General features: G+C 38.7%; 1 protein-coding gene across 1 annotated transcript in view; it reads left to right on the top strand.

The window, feature by feature from the left end:
* ASB15 (ankyrin repeat and SOCS box containing 15) overlaps positions 1 to 7,791 on the top strand; it is a 35,146-nt gene extending 27,355 nt beyond the window's left edge. The window contains exon 10 of the mRNA XM_055347348.2: positions 5,362 to 7,791. Within this exon, the coding sequence (XP_055203323.1) occupies positions 5,362 to 5,534 (173 nt within the window). The 3' untranslated portion in view covers positions 5,535 to 7,791. The remainder of the gene's footprint in view (positions 1 to 5,361) is intronic.
* The last annotated feature ends 12,402 nt before the right edge of the window (positions 7,792 to 20,193 follow it).

Genomic DNA, 20,193 nt, shown 5'->3' on the forward strand with positions numbered 1-20,193 from the left:
TGAAATATTGTAAAGTATTATCATGCTTATTTTTTACAAATAAAAAGCTAAGCCTAAGGGAAATTACAAAACAGTCTAGACCCTATGCATTCTTGAAAACCACTTCTCTAAGTTCCCTTCCTGGACTTAAGCCCACATTGAGAGTAAAATCAAAAATCGAGCAGGACAGAAACAAGAAAGGACCCACAAAAAAGCTGGGGTGGCAAACAGAGCCAGGAAACCTCAGAGATCTAACCACCATATTTTGGGTCATTGCAAGAAAATAATAGAGTAAGAAGCTCTGCAAAGTTAGAAGAGCTATCTGGAACCAAGCATCCCTCTAAAAAGTCAAGAAAACCAAATGCAAATAAAAATGAGCAACAGAGAGGGCGCGGTGGCTCACACCTGTAATCTCAGCACTTTGGGAGGCCGAGGCGAGCGGATCACGAGGTCAGGAAATCGAGACCACCCTGGCTAACAAGGTGAAACCCCGTCTCTACTAAAAATACAAAAAATTAGCCAGGCGTGCTGGCGGGCGCCTGTAATCCCAGCTACTCAGGAGGCTGAGGCAGGAGAATGGCGTGAACCCGGGAGGCGGAGCTTGCAGTGAGCCGAGATCGCCCCACTGCACTCCAGCCTGGGGGACAGAGCGAGACTCCATCTCAAAAATAATAATAATAACAACAGAAAGAAGAACAGAATAATATCCCCACGGGCAATGAATACATAACTTAAAAAATGCAAACCTTCTATTTCAAAAATGAGCTAAAAAGCATGAGGAAAATAATATCAGATATGAAAGAACAACAGGAGTCAAAATTTGAAAAATTCAGAAATCAGGTAACAACTGAGGAAAGATTTAGGAATAAAAATTAGAAAAAATTAATGTCAAATGTGAAGACTGAACTAGAATGAAAACAAGAGCTAGCAACACAGTTGACAATACATTGAGAGATATAAAAGAGGATATGGAAGAAAAATTGTAAATCAAATATAAACGAAGAAATAGATAAAAGGATTTTAAAATATATATATTTGTTTATTTCAATAGGTTTTGGGGGAACGGGTCGTGTTGGTTATATGGATAAGTTGTTTGGCGGTGATTTCTGAGATTTTGGTGCACCCATCACCTAAGCAGTGTACACTGTACCCAATGTGTACTCTTTTATCCCTGACCCACCCTTCCCCCTGAGTCCTCACAGTCCATTGTATCATTCTTATGCCTTTGCATCCTTGTAGCTTAGATAAAAGGATTTGAAAGACAGCTAAAAACATTGATGACAGACAATGAATAGTCAATATATGGATAATAGGATTCCTTGAAAAGGAAAACCAAATCAAGGGAACATAAGAAATACAAAAAACTAAGTTTCAAGAAAAACTTGTAATAAAAAAGAAAGATTTGAAACTATAATATATAAAATACTATATCCTTTGGGCACATAGGCAAAAAGAACAAGTGACTTATAAGAGAAAAAAATAGATTATTATTAAACTTTTCATCAACAATACTTTATGCCAAAAGACAATGGAGTAACATATTTAAGACTCTCCTTGGAAGGAAAATGTGAGGCAAGGATGCTTACACAGCAAAATTGACTTCCAATGATCAATGTAGGCAAACTGTTGTCAGCATGCAAGAACTCAGGAAATACTGTTCCTCTTGCTGACGTCCGAAGGATCCACTAAGAAATGGCCTTTAGACAACCCAAAATGATTAGCGAGATATCACCATGAGGACTAGTATTAAACAAGGCTAACACTAAACAGAATGCCAAGACTAAGTGAGAGTTAAAAGGGAGAAGATGCAATACGTAATGGTTATATGCTCTGATAAAATAGATACAGCACAATTATTTATTTTTGAATATTAGTACATAGATAAAATAAATAATATTTAATAATTAAAATACATATTTTTAAATATCTTAAAATATTGATGGTGATATAATATTAATATTGTTATGCTGAGGATGAGAGATATATTCAGTAAATGAGTAATTAAGGAATTTCCAATTCCATTACTCTTTGTATCCTTGAAACCAAGGATTGTCAGTGTGGCAGAAAGAAAATACAGATGTAATAGAGAAGAGATTAAAGAAAAATCCTGTAGTTCTGAATTTGAATTAGAAATAACAATATAAACTCATAAGCTATTTTATCTTGAAAGCATCTGTGTGCATGTGGATTATGCTGAGTGTGTGTGTGCACGCGCGCGCACATGCGTGTCTGTTTACAGATAAGTCTTAGAAATAATGATAAACCCAGTAGCAATGAGGATTCCTATGACCCAGATTTTGGCCTGGAAATGCCATTTCCTAACAAAAGAAACCAGGGTTTTTGCTGGAGGTTGTTTTGTTTTGTTTTTGAGAAATGGATGATTGTATCTGGGGAAGGAAATGAATAAGATGAACCTGGAACATCTGGTCATACCAGAAAGCAAAGAAACTCTGAAAGACTACATGATTCATGACAAAAGAATTCAGGGGCTAACTTGAAGAGGCTCCAACTGGCCAAAGATGGGACAATTTAAGTTTCAAAAAGGGTAATGATTTCAATGAATTGAAGCCAATCTATTTAAATATACGATTGGTGGGTTTTTTTCTGTTTTTTTCCTTCAACTTGTATTTTAAGTTTAAGTGTACATGTGCAGAATGTGCAGGTTTGTTACACAGGTAAACATTCATCATGGTGGTTTGCTGCACAGATCATCCCATCACCTAGGTATTAAGTCCAGAATCCATTAGCTATTCTTCCTGATGCTCAGACTCCCCCAGCCACCCCCCGACAGGCCCCACCCAGTATGTGCTGTTCCCCTCCATGTGTCCGTGTGTTCTCATCATTCAGCTCCCACTTATAAGTGAGAACATGCAGTGTTTGGTTTTCTGTTCCTGCATTAGTTTGCTGAGGATAACGGTTTCCAACTCCATCCATGTCCCTGCAAAGGACATGATCTCATTCCTTTTTATAGCTGCACAGTATTCCATGGTGTATATGTATCAAACTTTCTTTATCCAGTCTATCCTTGATGGGCATTTAGGTTGATTCCATGTCTTTGCTATTGCAAATAGGGCTGCAATGAATATACGTGTGCATGTATCTTTACAATAGGATGATTTATTAAATATACAATTTTTTTAAAAAACTGGTCAGCTCCAGAATATGATAGAAAATCAACTCATTATCTTAAAAACTGATAAAAGAAAGACTTAAGCATTTATTCTGCTTTACATTATATATATATATATATAAACTGTGCCACTAGTAACTAAAGAGTAGATAAGTAAAAGCATTCCTTTATAAAAGTATTCTAAATAATTTAAAAAGATATAATTAGTTATCACCATTATATAGCCTCCAATAAATTAATGGATGTAGTCAATGAGCATCAACAGCTGCTAATATGTAGCCCCCAAAGAATGAACACAGAACCTGATATAGTTTTGCCAAAGAGATCAAACCCGAGCCTGATCAAGTCTCTGTATCCAGTTATCAATTTGCAAGAAGTAGAGGAGACAGTGGGACATGGAACTGCACCACGGAAATGCAATCAGCAAAGTTCAGGTGTGGGAAACTAAAGGGCATTTGGGTTCTTCAAAGATTAGTTGAAAAGACAAAAAGGGGATGGAGAGAATAACCTGCAGATTAGAAAAGACTTAAAGGACATAGCAAAAATTTTAAAAATGTACTGTCAATACTATAGTGCAGGGATAGTGCACTTAGATGATAAAACTCTAAAGAAAGTGATTACCATTCAGAATAGTAGTTATTTATGGTAGGAGAAAGAAATAAAGAAGGATGGATTGTAGAAGAATTTCTTTGGTCTCTGGCAAAGTTCTATTTCCTATAGACCTAGGAGGTGATTATAGATGTTCAACTAATAATTACTTACATAACTTATGAAACTATACATGTGTACTTTCTTTCTCTATTTTATTTTGCAATAAAAAGCTTAAAACCTTCTCTTTTTTCGCTTGGAGATTGCAAGGCAGAGAAAAATGGTGAGGCTTAGATAAGTTAATTTCTCAAGGTAATAGACATAGAAAATAACAAAGTGAAGATTTGAACCCTTGTTTGTCTTACTTGAAAACACAGACTCTACAATACCATTATACTTCCTGTCATAGAAAGAACAGACTTTGCTTTTAAATGGAAATTAATTGCTCACTTTTTTTTTTTTTTTTTGCAAAATACTTACTAATTCTGATGACTTTAGAAAGACAATCCAAGTAAGAATAAGGCCAGGAAGTTTTTTTTATTGTTTCCATCATACTTTACTGCAACTAGAGTCGAAGCCAGTTGATTGCTATGAGTGTGATTAACCACTGGATGTCAGGAGTCCTCCAGCTATCTGTAAGGCAGCGTATTGGTTGGGAAAAAAAAAAAAATTGTATATTTTTTTAGATTTTTTTTTTTGCTTATTTTGGTAATGTTGCATCAATAATTTTTGAGAACATTGTTTTTAATTTTAAACGATAAATTGTTTATATCATCAAATGTAATAGAGATGTGATCATGTTTATTATTGCACTGAATGACAGTTAATATTTATCGAATGGTTACAATGTACCAAGCACTTTTCTAATACTTTACATGATTTGTTTAATCTTCAAACAACCCTACGAGATAAGTACTGTTGTTATCCTTATTTCACAGATGAGAATACCAAACTCACAGACATTAAGCGATTTGCCCAAGGTCACACAAATATTAAGGGGCAGAGCTAGGAGTTTAATCCAAGCTGACCAGGTCCAGAGTGCACATCTAAGCCTGAATGCTATGCTGCTCCTTCATTCGTTCATATTGCTGCTACAAAATCTCAATCTTGCAATTATAATATAGATAAAGTAAGAATTGAAAATATCAGATATTTAAATAATGTTAGTATATTTTTTGAGAATATACAAGGTTTAAGTATTAGACACTGGAAACAAAACTCAGATTGGATTATTCATGATCTATGGAATCATCTGTGTCGATGTTTCATGGATAGTTATTTATCAGACAGATTGGTAGGAGAAAGAAAGTAAAGAAATATATCTCTATAATACTTAGCTCTAAAAAATAAAGAAGAGATGTGAGCATTTGCTTTCTTCAGTCCATTTATTCATTCCACAAATTCTAGTTGAACACCTACCATAAGCCAGACTCTCTTCCTGGCACAGAGACAGACTAAATTTCTGCCCTCATGGAGCTTACATTCTAGAGGAGTAGACTAGAATGCTCAATTACAATTTGAATTTCACTTAAAATCACCAGTTGCTAAAGTGTGCATACATGTTTTTGAGAATACACTACTCATGTTATTCTGAAACAGTCATATCTTAGGGGTCAATCCACTATTTAAAAAATTTTTTTGCTTATTTTCCCGATTTCTTTTAGAGAATCCTTGTTCATTGAAGCATTTGTGTCGGTTAAAAATTCGAAGGCTTATGGGTCTCCAGAAACTCTGCCAGCCAGCCTCAGTGGAGAAGCTTCCTCTACCACCAGCTATTCAAAGATACATATTATTTAAAGAGTATGATCTCTATGGACAAGAGCTAAAATTGACATAACTTAATATTTTAAAATGTGATTTAAAAAAATTGTTGAAATGTGATTCCCTCAGATAATTTCTTGTAACCATTTTACATCCTTAATTGTAAAGTGTATTTAAATTCATTGACAGTTTTATAGGTTATCATGTGTTCTTATGGGAACACCATGATTTATGTCTTTAAAGACATTTGCATTTTTTAAAGATAGTATTTTGAACTTAGATTTGTATCTTTGTTTGCTACAAGTCATCAAACTCTCCCTATCAAGTGGCTCCTACAATATCCACAATCAAGTCTGTATGTTTAAAAAACAGATAACCACTTTCTCAAACCCACATCTGCCAGTTGCTGGCCAGATTCTCCTGTCTTTCACGGTCTTGCTGTGTAAAAGAGCTCCTCCTGCCTGTAAGTTCACAGACCGTGATCTGGCATCTGACCCTCCACTGCTTTTCTCAAGGTCCCTGACAATCTCTTTGTTGCTAAAGTCAGTGAACATTCTTCAGTCCCTCTTTAAATCGATTCCTACAGCATCTAACATTGTTGCCTGTTCCTTGCTTGAAATGATATCTCTTTCCTTGTTTCTCGCAAAACCTGTTCTCTTGGGTGTCCTCCCACCTCCCTGGACACTCTGTCTCTGGCTTCTTTCTGCCTAGCTCATCTCTAGCCAATCTTACGGTTATATATCTTAAGCCCTCTTCTCTTTGTTCTTTAAGTTATATATCCTAAGCCCTCTTTGCTTTGTTCTCTGGGATATTTTATCCACATCCATGGTCTTAATCATTTTGCTAGAGACTACAAAATTTCCATCCGAAGCTCAGCTCTTTCTCTCATGTTCTCCTGACCTATGTAGACAGTTGGCCTCATGAACATTTGAACACAAAGACACCTCAAATTCAACATGTCCCCAGATGAACTAAAAACAAAACAAAAAAAAAAACTCTTTCTCGAGCTCAGTAGTTAGCACAATGCTCGATTCAGTTTCCAAAGAAAAAAGCCTGGACATTAGGTTTGACCATCCCATTTTCCTCACCCAATAAGACAAATCACCAAATCCTATTAAGTTTATCTCCTGAAGTCATCTTCCACTCAGCGCCCCCCCCCCCCAACCCACCCCACATTTGGCCCTAAGTCTATTATCTTCTTTTTCCTGGGATAATACAATGCCGCTTATCTGGCTCCCCTGCCTCTGTCTTGCCCTGTCCCAAACACTTTCTACATACAGCATCCCAGAAGAGTCTTTTACAAATATAATGGAGTTTCACTTCTCTGCTTAAGATCATTCCCATTGCTCTTAAATTCCAAAGTTCTTACTTGAACTTTCATGATCTAACTCCTGCCTTCTTCTTTAGCCTCATCTCTGGATGTCTACCTTTCCTCCTTTCCCTTGAACCTTCTAGAATTTTATTTTTTAAACAGTGATTCCCAGACTTTAAGGTGTCATACACTAATAGGTTTTATTGTATTGATTTTTCAAAAAGAGTCATTAAAAAATACCATCTATTATCACCATCATTTCATAAAAGAGGGGTCATTTTAATGCCAGAAAATAAGATGGTCATAAATTCAGTCATTCAAGTTAAATGACTTTTACCTTGAAAAGACCTCACACTGCTCTCATTTCCCCATTGATGAGTGAGAATTTCAATGTGGGCCATCAAATATCTGAGGACCTTTGTATGGGGAACCTCTGCTGTAGAATAGACCATGCTCTCTTTTAACCTCAGGGTCTTCGCATTTCCTTCTCTCATCTGGAACTCTCTTTCCACTTTTTTTGCACCCTTTCACCTGATCAACTCCCACTTACCCTATAGGTCTCAGCTGAGATGTTGCTTCCTCTAGGATGGGAAGCCTCAGCACAGAACTTGTCATGCCATATTATAGATGCCTGTGTTCCCTGCTGTCTTCCCACTAGACTATAAGCTCTATGAGGGTAGGTTCTATGTTTGTTTTGTTTTCCAGTGCTTTCTCAGGGCCAAACACATTCCCTAGAGCATGGAGTTCAATAATTGTTTGTTGAAATATATTGAATAAGTGACAAAAATAATCAGTGACATCATGGTGAAATAATAGTTTTAAATTTCTGAGTGAGTTATGTAATCTTGTAATTATTTAATGCTATTATTCTTAGATTTTAATAATGTATTTTCCTTATATTTATTTTTACCTTGTTACTGTATTCTTTAAACAGTAATATCTCACTGGTCTGTAAAGTTTTCAAGTTGTATTTAGCTTTAGTTATCTCTGAAAGATAAATAAGTATGAAAAAAATTGTACAATTAGGGCCATAATTTTAACTTCTTGTATTCCCTAGAGGATATATTTTATATGTAAGTTAAACTATAATGTATTTGTATTTAATTGCAACATCTTGTATACAAGATTTTATTATTCTTGTGTTGCACTCTTAGACGTGGTTAAATGTATTGTTACCTAAAAATATTACTGTAATGAATAAAAAATCATATTGAGGTTATAAGTCTGCTTTATGATACTTCATATATTAAACTTTTGCTCACTAAAGCTTTGACACTTTCTTTGATATATATTTGTGTAGATAATATTCAAGAAATACTTGGATATAAAGATATGAATTAACTGCACATGGTATGGGTTTTTAAAAGTGGCTTTTTGGCATTTATGAAGCAAGAGAAAAATGTGTCTTATGAAAAAGAAGCAATTGCTGTATCTAAATCAGATTTGATCTTTTGCTCACCATATTTTGGGTTTTTCTAGCAGTGTGTTTGTTTTTGAGATGGCTGGATGGAAAAAGGAATTAATTTCCATCTTATTAGGACTCTGTTTCTTCTAGAGTATGTCACTTTATCCGGGAAAGGGTAACAGCTGCTCCTCCCTAGTCAGCATTAGGAGAAGCCAAACATTCTACAGTGGAGCCTGTCTAACCACTGTGGAATCAACATGGCAGAGTTTGGATGCCATCTTCCCCCATGCTGCCAAGATGTCTGTGGCTGTTTTAGTCCCTGTGGATTTTGTTTTGTATCACACAGAGTGTCCGGGTGGAAAAAAGCAGATCTGAACTCTCATTAAGCATGTCTTACCTTTCCATAGGCCATCATTAAATAGGATCTCCATTTCTGGCTAAAGATAATTTTAAGAAGGACACTGAAACCAAGTGCCTCCTGAAGAATATGGTTTAATCATTTTAATTAGTCACAGAACATGTTTTCTGTTAATAGGATGTCAATGCAGAAGATGTGAAAACGATTGTATCAATGTGCAGCAAATATTCATAGGTAACACCACCTTTAATGCAGGCTTTTGAACAACCAGAACCTATGGGTCAGACAGTATGGAAACTCTAACAAGATGGAGTATCTTATGACACAGAGAACATATATAAGCCTTTCTCTTGTCACTGACCTTTTACCAGAAATTCCTATGCAAATTTTCGTTTCAAGTTTCATACTCTTATGTATATAGCCACCTTCCAATCAGAAATTACTTAGGAATATAAAAATTATAAGCTGCTTCAGCAACATGAATGCAGCTGGAGGTCATAATCCTGCAAGGATTAATGCAGGAACAGAAACCAAGTACATGTTCTCACCTATAAGTGGGAGCTAAACATTGAGTACACATGGACATAAAGATGGGAACAATAGATATTGTGGACTACTAGACGGAGAAGAGGGGAGGAGAGGAGGGGAGGAGAGGAGGGGAGGAGAGGAGGGGAGGGGAGGAGGGGAGGGGAGGAGGGGAGGGGAGGAGGGGAGGAGAGGAGGGGAGGGGGAGGGGGAGGGGGAGGGGAGGGGAGGGGGAGGGGGAGGGGAGGGGGAGGGGAGGGGGAGGGGGAGGGGAGGGGGAGGGGGAGGGGGAGGGGAGGGGGAGGGGGAGGGGGAGGGGGAGGGGAGGGGGAGGGGAGGGGGAGGGGAGGGGAGGGGAGGGGGAGGGGAGGGGGAGGGGAGGGGGAGGGGAGGGGGAGGGGAGGGGAGGGGAGGGGGAGGGGGAGGGGGAGGGGGAGGGGGAGGGCAAAAGGGGGCAGGGGTTGAGAAACTACCTAATGGGTACTATGCTCACTACTTGAGTAAAGGGATCCATACCCCAAACCTCAGCATCACGCAATATACCCATGTAACAAACCTTCACATGCACCCCTGTATCTAAAATAAATGTTGAAATTATTTTTTAAAAATGCAGGCTGCTTCAAGTTTTTATGAAACAAAATGAACATTATACACATACATACACACAAGTACATGACACATACATATGTAATACACACATAGACATACACCCATGCATTGAAGTATGGTATGTTATTGCAGTACTGTAGGTAATGCAGTGGGGAAGGACACATATTTTGTACTTAAATAGATATCCTGTTAAGTGGAATAAGCCAGACACAGAAAGACAAATATCTCACTTATATGTAGAATCTAAAAAAAGCAAACTCACGGGAGCAGAAAGTAAAATGGTGGTCACCAGGAGCCGGGAGGTGAGGGGATTCAGGAAATGTTGGTCAAAGGATACACAATTTCAGAAGAAATAAGTTCAAGAAATTTATTGTACAACATGGTGACAATAGTTAAAATAGTGCGTTGTATACTTGAGAACCTTGAAGGGAGTAGATTTTGTGTTTTCATCACCAAAAAAAGTATATGAAGTAATGAATGTTAATTTGCTCAATGTAGCCATTTTACAATATATACATACTTCAAAGCATCATGTTGTATGCCATAAATATATACAATTATTGTCAACTTAAAGAATACAAAAAGATACCAAAAAAGATATCAATTACCTTTACAGTGTCTTAAGTTTATGCAGATAAATAGTATCATTAAAATATAGAAATAAAAACAGACTATGAGCCATTTTGAGCCAGGCTCTGCAAATTATTAGCTGCTTTGTTTTGGACAAGACATGAACTAAGTGTCTAAACTACTATACCCAATATAGAGTAAGTGCACATGAAACCTGAGCTCTCATCATTACTACTACATCATCATTACTACTACATAGTGGAAGTGCCAATGTCAGAGCTGCAAAAGTCAAGAACCTTGGTCGTATGGTACATGACTGTAGATTGTCATTACATCTGAAAATACAAAAAAAAATAATCTTAGGAATGCATATGGCATCTCACTGTCATTTCTAAATACTTTGACAACATTCACGGAATAAAAACTTGCAGAGAATTGTCTCCAGGCAATAAACCCCCACATATTCTTTTCCTTAGTAAAGCCTTAATTATCAATTGTTGACAAGGGAAGAAAGGGCTTCTCAGGGGAGAAGATGGGTAGAAGGAATAGACTTATTTGACCTCAGTGCCCCGTGTTGTGTAACCTCAGGGAGTGCTGGAGATGTCGGGGGATTTGCTGTTTTGGGAAAGAGACAGTCAGTAATTTGAATCTGGGCACTGGGAGCGCCTGAATTCTAATGCTGGATTAGCCAATGATTCTATCAGAAGCACTTGACAGGCACTCACATTCTGTGCTTCAGACTCCGGGAAACTGGTAACAGCCATGGCTGTTGCTCTGGAAATCTTCCATTCTGGAATCTCTCAGTGAGATTTAAGATAAAACTTCTTGGAAGCATCCTATATGGTTGGATCAGGTAGAAGATGTGGAGGGCACTAAATGTGATACTTACCTTTGGATTGAGTATGTGTGAGACACAGTAGCCAGTTCTTTCTGTTTGAAGCAAAGTCCACACTGTTTTCCCATGGAAGCTATTTTCTAGGTTTTGTGGAAGTTAAATATCCAGGCGTGACATGCAGTGGTCAGCAATTGCATGTTCTGTGCAATTGCTATGTTCCTGAGTGTCTGAATACTCGTAAATATGTGGTTACCCACATTGGTTTAATATCATTTCAATGAAGCAACAGTTTTAATCACCTTTGACTGGAGGCTGCCAACATTTGCTTAGGCTTTCCTTTGACTCACTGGAACCTCTCAACCTGCATTTGGCTCTGCACCCAGTCCCCTCATTGGGGGCCTGCCCTTCATAATCACCTGAAGTACACAAGAAGCTAAATTGAGTCTGTCGGTTGGAGGGTGCTCTGATTAAATCAGAACTTCAACCATAGTGATTTGCATACTTCCTACAATGATTCTAGAGTATCTGAAGACCCTCTCTTCAACAGAAAACCTTATCTGACAATCAAAACTAAGGTTTAAAATACAAGTACATTTAAGAGAGGTAGAATGATATCTGAACATTTTTTTAAAATAATGGACTTTGGTAAGGGAAAAGGGATGAGAACCCCAAGTCCACAGAAGAAAAGTATAGGTATTTTCTATAGCCAAAGGCTTCATAATTTGTTCTATGAATATGGAAAATATCTTGAGGACCATCTAGACCATTTGAATACATCTGGAAAGACTACTCCAATAATGTCTCTCATTTATCCTGGGTTTTACAGTTCATAAAGAATTTCACATACATCACCTCACTTGATTCTTACAGCTATTCTAGGAACAGGAGAAGGAAGGGGTTAATTATCTCCACTCTATAGAAAAGAAAATAAATCTTCTAGTTAACTAAAGTAGTAAATGTCAGAGCTAGGACTTGACTCCAAATCCCCAGGACCTCACTCCAAATCCCAAGCTCCTTCCATATCATCATTTTTAGCTCAACAAGAATAGGAAGGGATCATTCACAATAGCCAAAAATCAGAAACAATTCAAATGTCCATCAATTGGTGAATGGATGAACACAATGTGGCGTATCCAGACAATGGGATCCTGTTCGTTAACATGCTACAACATGTGTGAACCTCAAACACATTAGGTTAAGTGAAAGATGCCAAACACAAAAGATCACAAATCGTATAATTCCATTTATATAGAATATCCAGACAAAGTGAATATTGAGAGACTGAAAACAGATTAGAGGTTGCTTGGGGCTAGAGCATAGGGACAAAGGTTGACTACAAATGGGCACAAGGGATCTTTTTGAGATCATGGAAATGTTCTAAAATTGGTTTGTGGTGATAGTTGCACAACTCAGTAAATTTACTAGAAGAAAAAACATCATTGAATGTTACACTTAAGGTAGGTGAGTTTTATGATATGTAAATTTCACCTCAATATGTCTCCTTAAAAAAAAATAATAACAGGAGGAGCATGTGTCTTACTGGCAGAGAATGCCATGTTTACAACCTCACAGAGAGGCCCAGCACAACAATGGAATCATCTGGCTGGCAGCACATGATTTATTGGTTTTGCCCTGCTGATAAGGCCATTAAAAGCAGATGATGACACATTCTTCAAGGGCAACACAAAGCCTGCTGCCTTCACCAGTCTTACTGGACCTCAACCCGAACACATGTAGCTTGTTCTGCCAGCCTCTGACATTTTCGTTTTGTTTGTAATATAACTTTTCCACCTTTTAAAAATATATATTTTAGAAAACAAATGCAATACAACATGTAGATTGGAGAGCTAAAAGTGAAAGTTTCCAGTCCTGTTAAGGGCAGGAATTGGCAAGGGATCATGTTACCAGTGGGACGGGTCTTTTGTAACTTCTCTGAAAACCAGCTCTGATTCACTGAGGATGCCTTAGAAAGGAGAACAAAGAGAAGCTGGGGACTCCCGGCGAGGGAGAATCAGAGAAGGCAAATATTCAACAAGCCCTAGATCTCAAGAACACAGGGCGCTGTGGAAGTAAAGGTCAGTTAGGAGCTGTGAGTCTGTGTGAAAAGAGAGTGCCTTTGATATTCGTGATAAAATTTCAAAAAAAAATCTCAGTAACCAGATACCAGCTTTCAAGCACTAACTGTTCCATTGTCAGGCTACACTGAGTCCTCATATTCCTGTACTTGGAAACTGACTTTACCTCTCTGCCCTCATTCACAGCAAGATCTCAACTTTTCTGCCCTTTAATGTAGCATTTACCTGCAGGACCTGGAGTCTTCTAAAGTGACAGTTGTCATGACCCTGAGGAGGGAACCATACCAAGCAGATCCCTGTCTTGGGTGCTCACCTTCCACATCATTCTTCTTAATACTACAACGAACAACTCTGTCCAAACTTGTCAGACCAACACTCGGGGTTTCAGGACAGGTAATTGCTGAAATGAATGGAAGACCTTCTACTCCACCTCTAGGAAAATTTCCTTTATGAGAATTTTAGGTGAGCTTTATTAGAACCTTCTAGTCCACCTCAAGTAAAATTTCTTTTTATTAGAACTTAAATCTGTTTCCTGTTTCATAAGTGGAATTCCATATTCACCATCTGCTGTGTAAGATGAAAGACTTGGTTGATAAATTCAGCTATTTCTCATTTTTTTTTCTGAAAATCTTTTTCTTTGGTCTTTACAGTTTTAACATTATCAGTTTATCTTTCTATTTGCTTGTGTGGGACTCATTATTACATGTTTGAATCAGATTAACAAACAATAAGTAGACCTACTATACATAGGTGAAGCATTAGATGCTGTATTACTAATCTTTGTCTTTCATCCCATCCTTCTTTCATTTTGATACATTTTGAAATGCCTAACTAGTAGATCTCAATGTGAGAAGCAGTTTGGACTCATTAGAACATAATTCTACCCATCACTTACTAGCTGGGCATACTTACAGGGATTTTTTAACCTCCCAGAACCTCAGAACCCACTTTTATCCTTTGTAAAATGGAACTAATTCAGTAGTATTTACTTCAGCAAGTGTTGTCTCAAACAAGTTAAGTGTTAATATACGCAATTATTAAATGGAGATCACATTAGCATGTCGTACTGCCTGGCACATTGACTTTAGATAAAAGTATTTTATAAACTATAAATATTATACAATTGCAAGATATTATAAATAGCTCCAATAATTTTAAATTTGACTCATGCTCACTACCACAAGCTGGCACAGCTGGGAGATTTGCTTGGCTGCCAAACCTAAGAGTGAAGACTTGATAAGGGTATTGCCAGTTCTCATCTGATCCCTTTGGCCTGTTTGGTTGTTGTCTGTACAGAGCCTGACCTCTGCCTGACATTCTCCCCTGGGAGCCTCTTTCCAGCTATCTGAGAAGCTCCCAGCAAACTGACTGAGCAATGTCGGAAGCTTAACTTCCTTAGGAGCCATTACATTAGTTCAGCAGCCTAATTACAAATCATCCGTAGGAAATGTTGAAAACCCAAACCCTTCCGTGTAACTGGGAAACATGTTAGATCTATTTCAGGCAGCAACCTTGCACCTGTACAGTGAGAGAAATTAGATTAAGACTTTTTTTTTAAAAGGCAGGTGCAGAGGGAGGGTGAAAATTAGGAATAGCTTGTTAACAGTAGACTTAACATTTGTGAGAATAAAAGAATTTCCAGTTTCCCAAATTTGCAAATGATAATGTAACATATTGTTGATGAAAAAGCTAAACTCTGTAAAATATTTAAACAGGTTTATTCCGAGCCAATATGAGTGACCATGGCCCAATGTACAGTCTCAAGAGATCCTGAGAAAGAGTCCCCAAGGCAGTTGGGTTATAGCACTTGGTTTTATACATTTCAGGGAGATAGGAGTTTTAATTAAAGACATAAATCATACGTGGAAGATGTACATTAGTTCAGCCTAAAGAGGCAGGATAGGCCGGGCGCGGTGGTGCATGCCTGTAATCCCAGCCCTTTGGGAGGCCAAGGCAGGCTGATCACGAGGTCAGGAGTTCAGGACCAGCCTGGCCAATATGGTGAAATAATTTTAAACTTGACTCATGCTCACCCTGTCTCTACTAAAAATACAAAAATTAGCCAGGTGTGGTGGCACACGCCTGTAGTCCCAGCTACTCAGGAGGCTGAGGCAAGAGAATCGCTTGAACCCAGGAGGTGGAGGTTGCAGTGAGCCGAGATCACGCCACTGCACTCCAGCCTGGGCGACAACCCTCTGAGGCAACCCTCAGAGAATATGTGATGCTATACCAGAGTCACGCTGGAATTTGGAATCTTATTGCCACAAGAGAAGTTCTGTCAGTCTTACTATAACCTCCCAAGAGATTTGCCTTGCCCACTGCCTAGAGAGAGCGATTCTTCAAGACAGGGGAATTGCAATAGAGAAAGAGTAATTCACGCAGAGCCGGCTGCGCGGGAGACTGGAGTTTTATTATTCAAATCAGCCTCCCTGAGCATTTAGGGAGCAGAGTTTGTAAGTTCAACTTGGTAGGTGAGGGGAAGCCAGTGAGCCGGGAGTGCTGACTGGTCACAGGTCAGAGATGAAGTCACAGGGAGTCGAAGCTGTCTTCTTGCGCTGAGTCAGTTTCTGCGTGGGGGCCACAAGATCAGATGAACCAGTTTATCAATCTGGGAGATGCTATCAAGTGCAGAGTCTGCAAAATATCTCAAGCACTGATCTTAGGAGCAGTTTAGGGAGGGTCAGAATCTTGTAGCCTCCAGCTGCATGACTCGTAAACCATGATTCCTAATCTTGTGGTTAATATTAGTCCTACAAAGGCAATCTAGTCTCCTGGAAAGAAGCAAGTCTACTTTGGGAAAGGGCTGTTATCATCTTTGTTTTAAACTATAAACTAAGTTTCTCCCAAAATTAGTTCATGCTACACCCAAGAATGAACAAGGACAGCTTGGAGGTTAGAAGAAAGATGGAGTCAGTTGTTAGATCTCTTTCACTGCCTCAATCATAATTTTGCAAAGGCGGTTTCATTATGATCTCTGATGTTAATGCTGGCCAGTTGTGCCTAAACTCCAAAACGGAGAGGGTTTAATGAGGTGTGTCTGACCACCTTCCCATCACGGCTAAAATTCAGTTTTTCAGGTTTCTCTGAGGTCCCCTTGGCCCTAAGGGCTGTCTGTTCAATAGAATGGAGCGGGGGGGAGGTGCTTAGGATCTTATTTTTGGTTTACAGTATGATTTCAATGTTTCCTCACCAGCAAACTGAGGACAACTTAAATAAGAAAGGCATCCATGAAAGGGACAAAAATGCCACTACGAGATATGAGCACTTAGTGGCCAGTTGGGCTCACTCATTAGATTGGGGGACATACTCAAAGGCAGACTGACCATGAAGAGTGAGTTTCAGGTCCTTGTGAGTGCTGGGGTTTCCAGGATTAGTAGAGAGCTCTTGGTGGGGAGGAAAGCCAGGTTACAATGAAGTGGCATTACTCTGAAAGCATTTCTAATAAACTCCTTAAAGGCATCAAAGAAGAAAGAAGTCTAAATCACCTAAGACCCAGTACTTTATCATGATTTCTATTATTGTTTTAAATACATTTTCACTTTTATAACTAATTTTGTATTTATAATTTTATATTATTAAAGAGGTTCCCAACATTGTATAATTCTTGGGCTCTATAACACTGGATTTACCCTTGCCTACTCTCCAACTCATCTGTTTTGTATTGTTTTGTTTTGCTTTCTCTGTGTGTGTGTGTGTGTGTGTGTGTGTGTGTGTGTGTGTGTGTGTGTTTAATTACTTCCTGAACACTTAATAATTATGCTAGCCCCTGAGGAGGGCAAATGGGGCAGACATGGTTTCTTCCTGGAGAAAAGGCCTTTCCAGCGAAGACCTATTTGAAACAGGTAATCCCAACTGGGATATTGCCATGAAATAGTCTTGTAGGGGCTGGGAAAACTAAGCTGGCTTCAGACATCAGGAAAGACCTTCCTGAGGAAGTGTTACTTAAGACTTGAGTAAAGTAGAAGAGGCAAAGGCTTTCCAGGCAAAGAAAGGAGCAGTGCAATGGCTTGGGGATGAAGGGTGTGTGGACAGTTCAGCCCAAAGTGGCTCAAGTGTGAGAGTTGGAAGAAGTGGCCCAAGTTGAAGCTGGAGAGGTGAGTAGGGCTTGATGCTGGAAGGGCCAGAGCCTGCAGTTGAAGGTTCTGCCTGAAGGACAATGGAAACCATTTGGGGGTTTTAGCCAGGGAATTAGTTGATAAGATTTGTGTTTTAAAAGGTTAACTCTGGCTGCATTATGGTAAAGGGGAAAGAATCATGCAGCAATGTACCAGGGAGACTGCTAGTCCATCATGACCATTGTCCAAGAAAATGAGGACAGCAGCTTAGATTCAAGCAGGGGGAACAGCAAGAAATGAAGTAAGATTCAAGAGCTGTTTAAAATATAAGAGCTCAGGCCTTCCAAAGGAATATAATGATGTTGGTGAAGGCAGGAGACAAAGGTAGAACATAGACTGCAGCACATGGTGGATGAGGATACTGTTTTCGGAAATGTGGAAGCTGATTACCTGAGCGACAAAATTATCCGTACACCAAACCCCTGCAACATGCAATTTACCCATGTAGCAAACCTGCATATGTACCCCTTGAACCTAAAATAAAAGTTGGAAAGAAAAAAAAAAGTGACAACAGAAATGAAACTAGGAAAAAAGAAAAGAAACATAGAAGGCTGGAAGAGTGGGTGAGGAAAGTATAAAGGGAAATTAAAACACTGGTTTGGGGCAGGTTGAGTTTTAGCTACCAGTGATATACTCAGATGGAGATTCCCTCCCTCCTTCCCTCCCTCCCTTCGTTCCTCCCTCCCTTCGTTCCTTCCTTTCTTCCTTCCTTCCTTCCTTCCTTCCTTCCTTCCTTCCTTCCTTCCTTCCTCCTATCACTGAAATACACATATTAAATCTGTGAGTGATAAAATCCTATAGTAGGCCAGGTGTGGTGGCTCACATCTATAATCCCAACACTTTGGGAGGCTGAGGTGAGTGGATCACTAGAGGCCAGGAGTTCGAGACCAGTCAACATGGCAAAACCCTGTCTCTACTAAAAATACAAAAATTAGTCGGTGTGGTGGTGGGCGCCTGTAATCCCAGCTACTTGGGAGTCTGAAGCAGGAGAATCAGTTGAACCTGGGAGGCAGAGGCTGCGGTGAGCTGAGATAGTACCACTGCATTCCAACTTGGGCTACAGAGCGAGATTCTGTCTCAAAAAATAAAATAAAATAAAAATACAAGCCTATAGTAGAATAAAGCAGAGGATCAGTGGAAATGAGGATTTTAATTAAATATGAAATATATATTACATATGATATATAAATATTATATATAATTAATAATTAAATATATTTGTATAATATATTCACTTAATTCTTTGGTGGATATAAATAGTAATGCCTAAACAAATATTTTAAAATAGGAATAGTTTCTGAAATTACCAAATTCTTCTCAAAATTTGGGGATTAATAAAGTATGAAAACAAACAATTGGTAGGGCCTTGCAACGCTTCTAAACAATAGCTGCCACAAAAACATAAGCCACAAGCAAAGTGACTCATCTATAGGAAGTGGGAGTCTCCTTCCATAGAGACTGTTAGGCTGAAGTAGGAATTAGATACATGTATATTTAGGAGCTCTCTCTGATCACCCTATAAATACTAATTGTGGAAACACCAGATCTACTGGCAGGTCTGGTATTGCTGATTTTTGGAGGAACTGGTGAGTTTTTGCCACTCTCTTGTTGAGTCTTTATTAAATCAGGACACTTGCTAAGGTGAACAGTGTCCTTGTTAGGCAACTATGGCTACGGATGATGCTATGGGATAATGTTATGTCTACCTAACACTAGATGGTAATAAAGTCCAAAACTCTTTGACATGGCCTAGAAAGCCCTTCAAATAAAGAAATATTCAACATGTATAAGCACCTACCATGTGAAGGGCATGATACTGGTGGCTATTAGGAGTGGGGAGGGGTAGATACCAAAGCCATTTTTAAAAAGTAGTACCTGAATCAGGGCCAGTTTCTGCCTCATCTCCACCTACTCCACCTAGCCAAACAGTCTGGTTTTTGTTTTTGTTTTCATACTCCTGTGCATTTGCCCAGAGGCTGCTCTTTCAGCCTGGAAAGCTCTATCTGATTCTGCACTTTCTCTGACTCCACTCACATAGGCTATATTGCTTCTTTATCTGTGCCCCATGGTTCTTCCCTCCCTGGCGCCTGGCTAGAGGCATCACTGCACTGTGTTATTGTCAGCTGTCTGCCTCTCTCCCAGGAGTATGAACTCCTTGAGGGCAGAGACTAGATCAATTTCCATTTTCTGTTTATAATCCCAGCTTCCAGCACAGACTTGTTCCACAGAACGTAGTTGGTAAATGTGCGTTGAATAAACAAACCAACAAACAGATGATAGTATTTTCAGGAGGAAAACAAAAAGAAAAAAAGTTGAAAGGGGAAGCTCTGTTTTCACTAAAAAGGGAATTGCCAATATATTGGGAGATAGTATGTATCTGAGTGTATCTGAATATATCTCATTGGGAAGCCAGAACTACGAAAAAATTCTATCCCAAGGCAGATTTTTTTAAACAAAAAATGTTAATCGTCAAAAGGCTTGGAGTATTATTGACTGTAAAAACAATTCTATCCAAAAAGATAATGCAACCAAGTAAAAATCTCAAAATACAAAATGGTGATGCTTGGAACATATAGTGACTGGATTTTTTCAATGTAGACAAAGTTCCAAAGAAAACTAAATTATTCACCATATTTAATTCTAGTCAGGGTCAGGCGGGTAGTGTTTGATCACTCAGCAGAATTGTATCCAGGAGATTTAAAGTTTGTGAAGGATACTTACAGGGGGAACCAAGAAGTATCCAACCTATTTGAACCAACTCATAAGATCATTCGTGAGTTGTGATTATTATCATAATCGGAGTGATTTGCAACAAATATACTAGGATATCTAAATGACTATTGTTTTTAAGGCAGTGTCTTTGAGAGGCCATAATGGCTTTTTCCAGTGATGCTGCCACACAGCAAAAACACACACAAAAACGAACAAACA

Source organism: Gorilla gorilla, chromosome 6 (assembly GCF_029281585.2).
Source record: "Gorilla gorilla gorilla isolate KB3781 chromosome 6, NHGRI_mGorGor1-v2.1_pri, whole genome shotgun sequence".
NCBI classification, from domain to species: domain Eukaryota; kingdom Metazoa; phylum Chordata; class Mammalia; order Primates; family Hominidae; genus Gorilla; species Gorilla gorilla.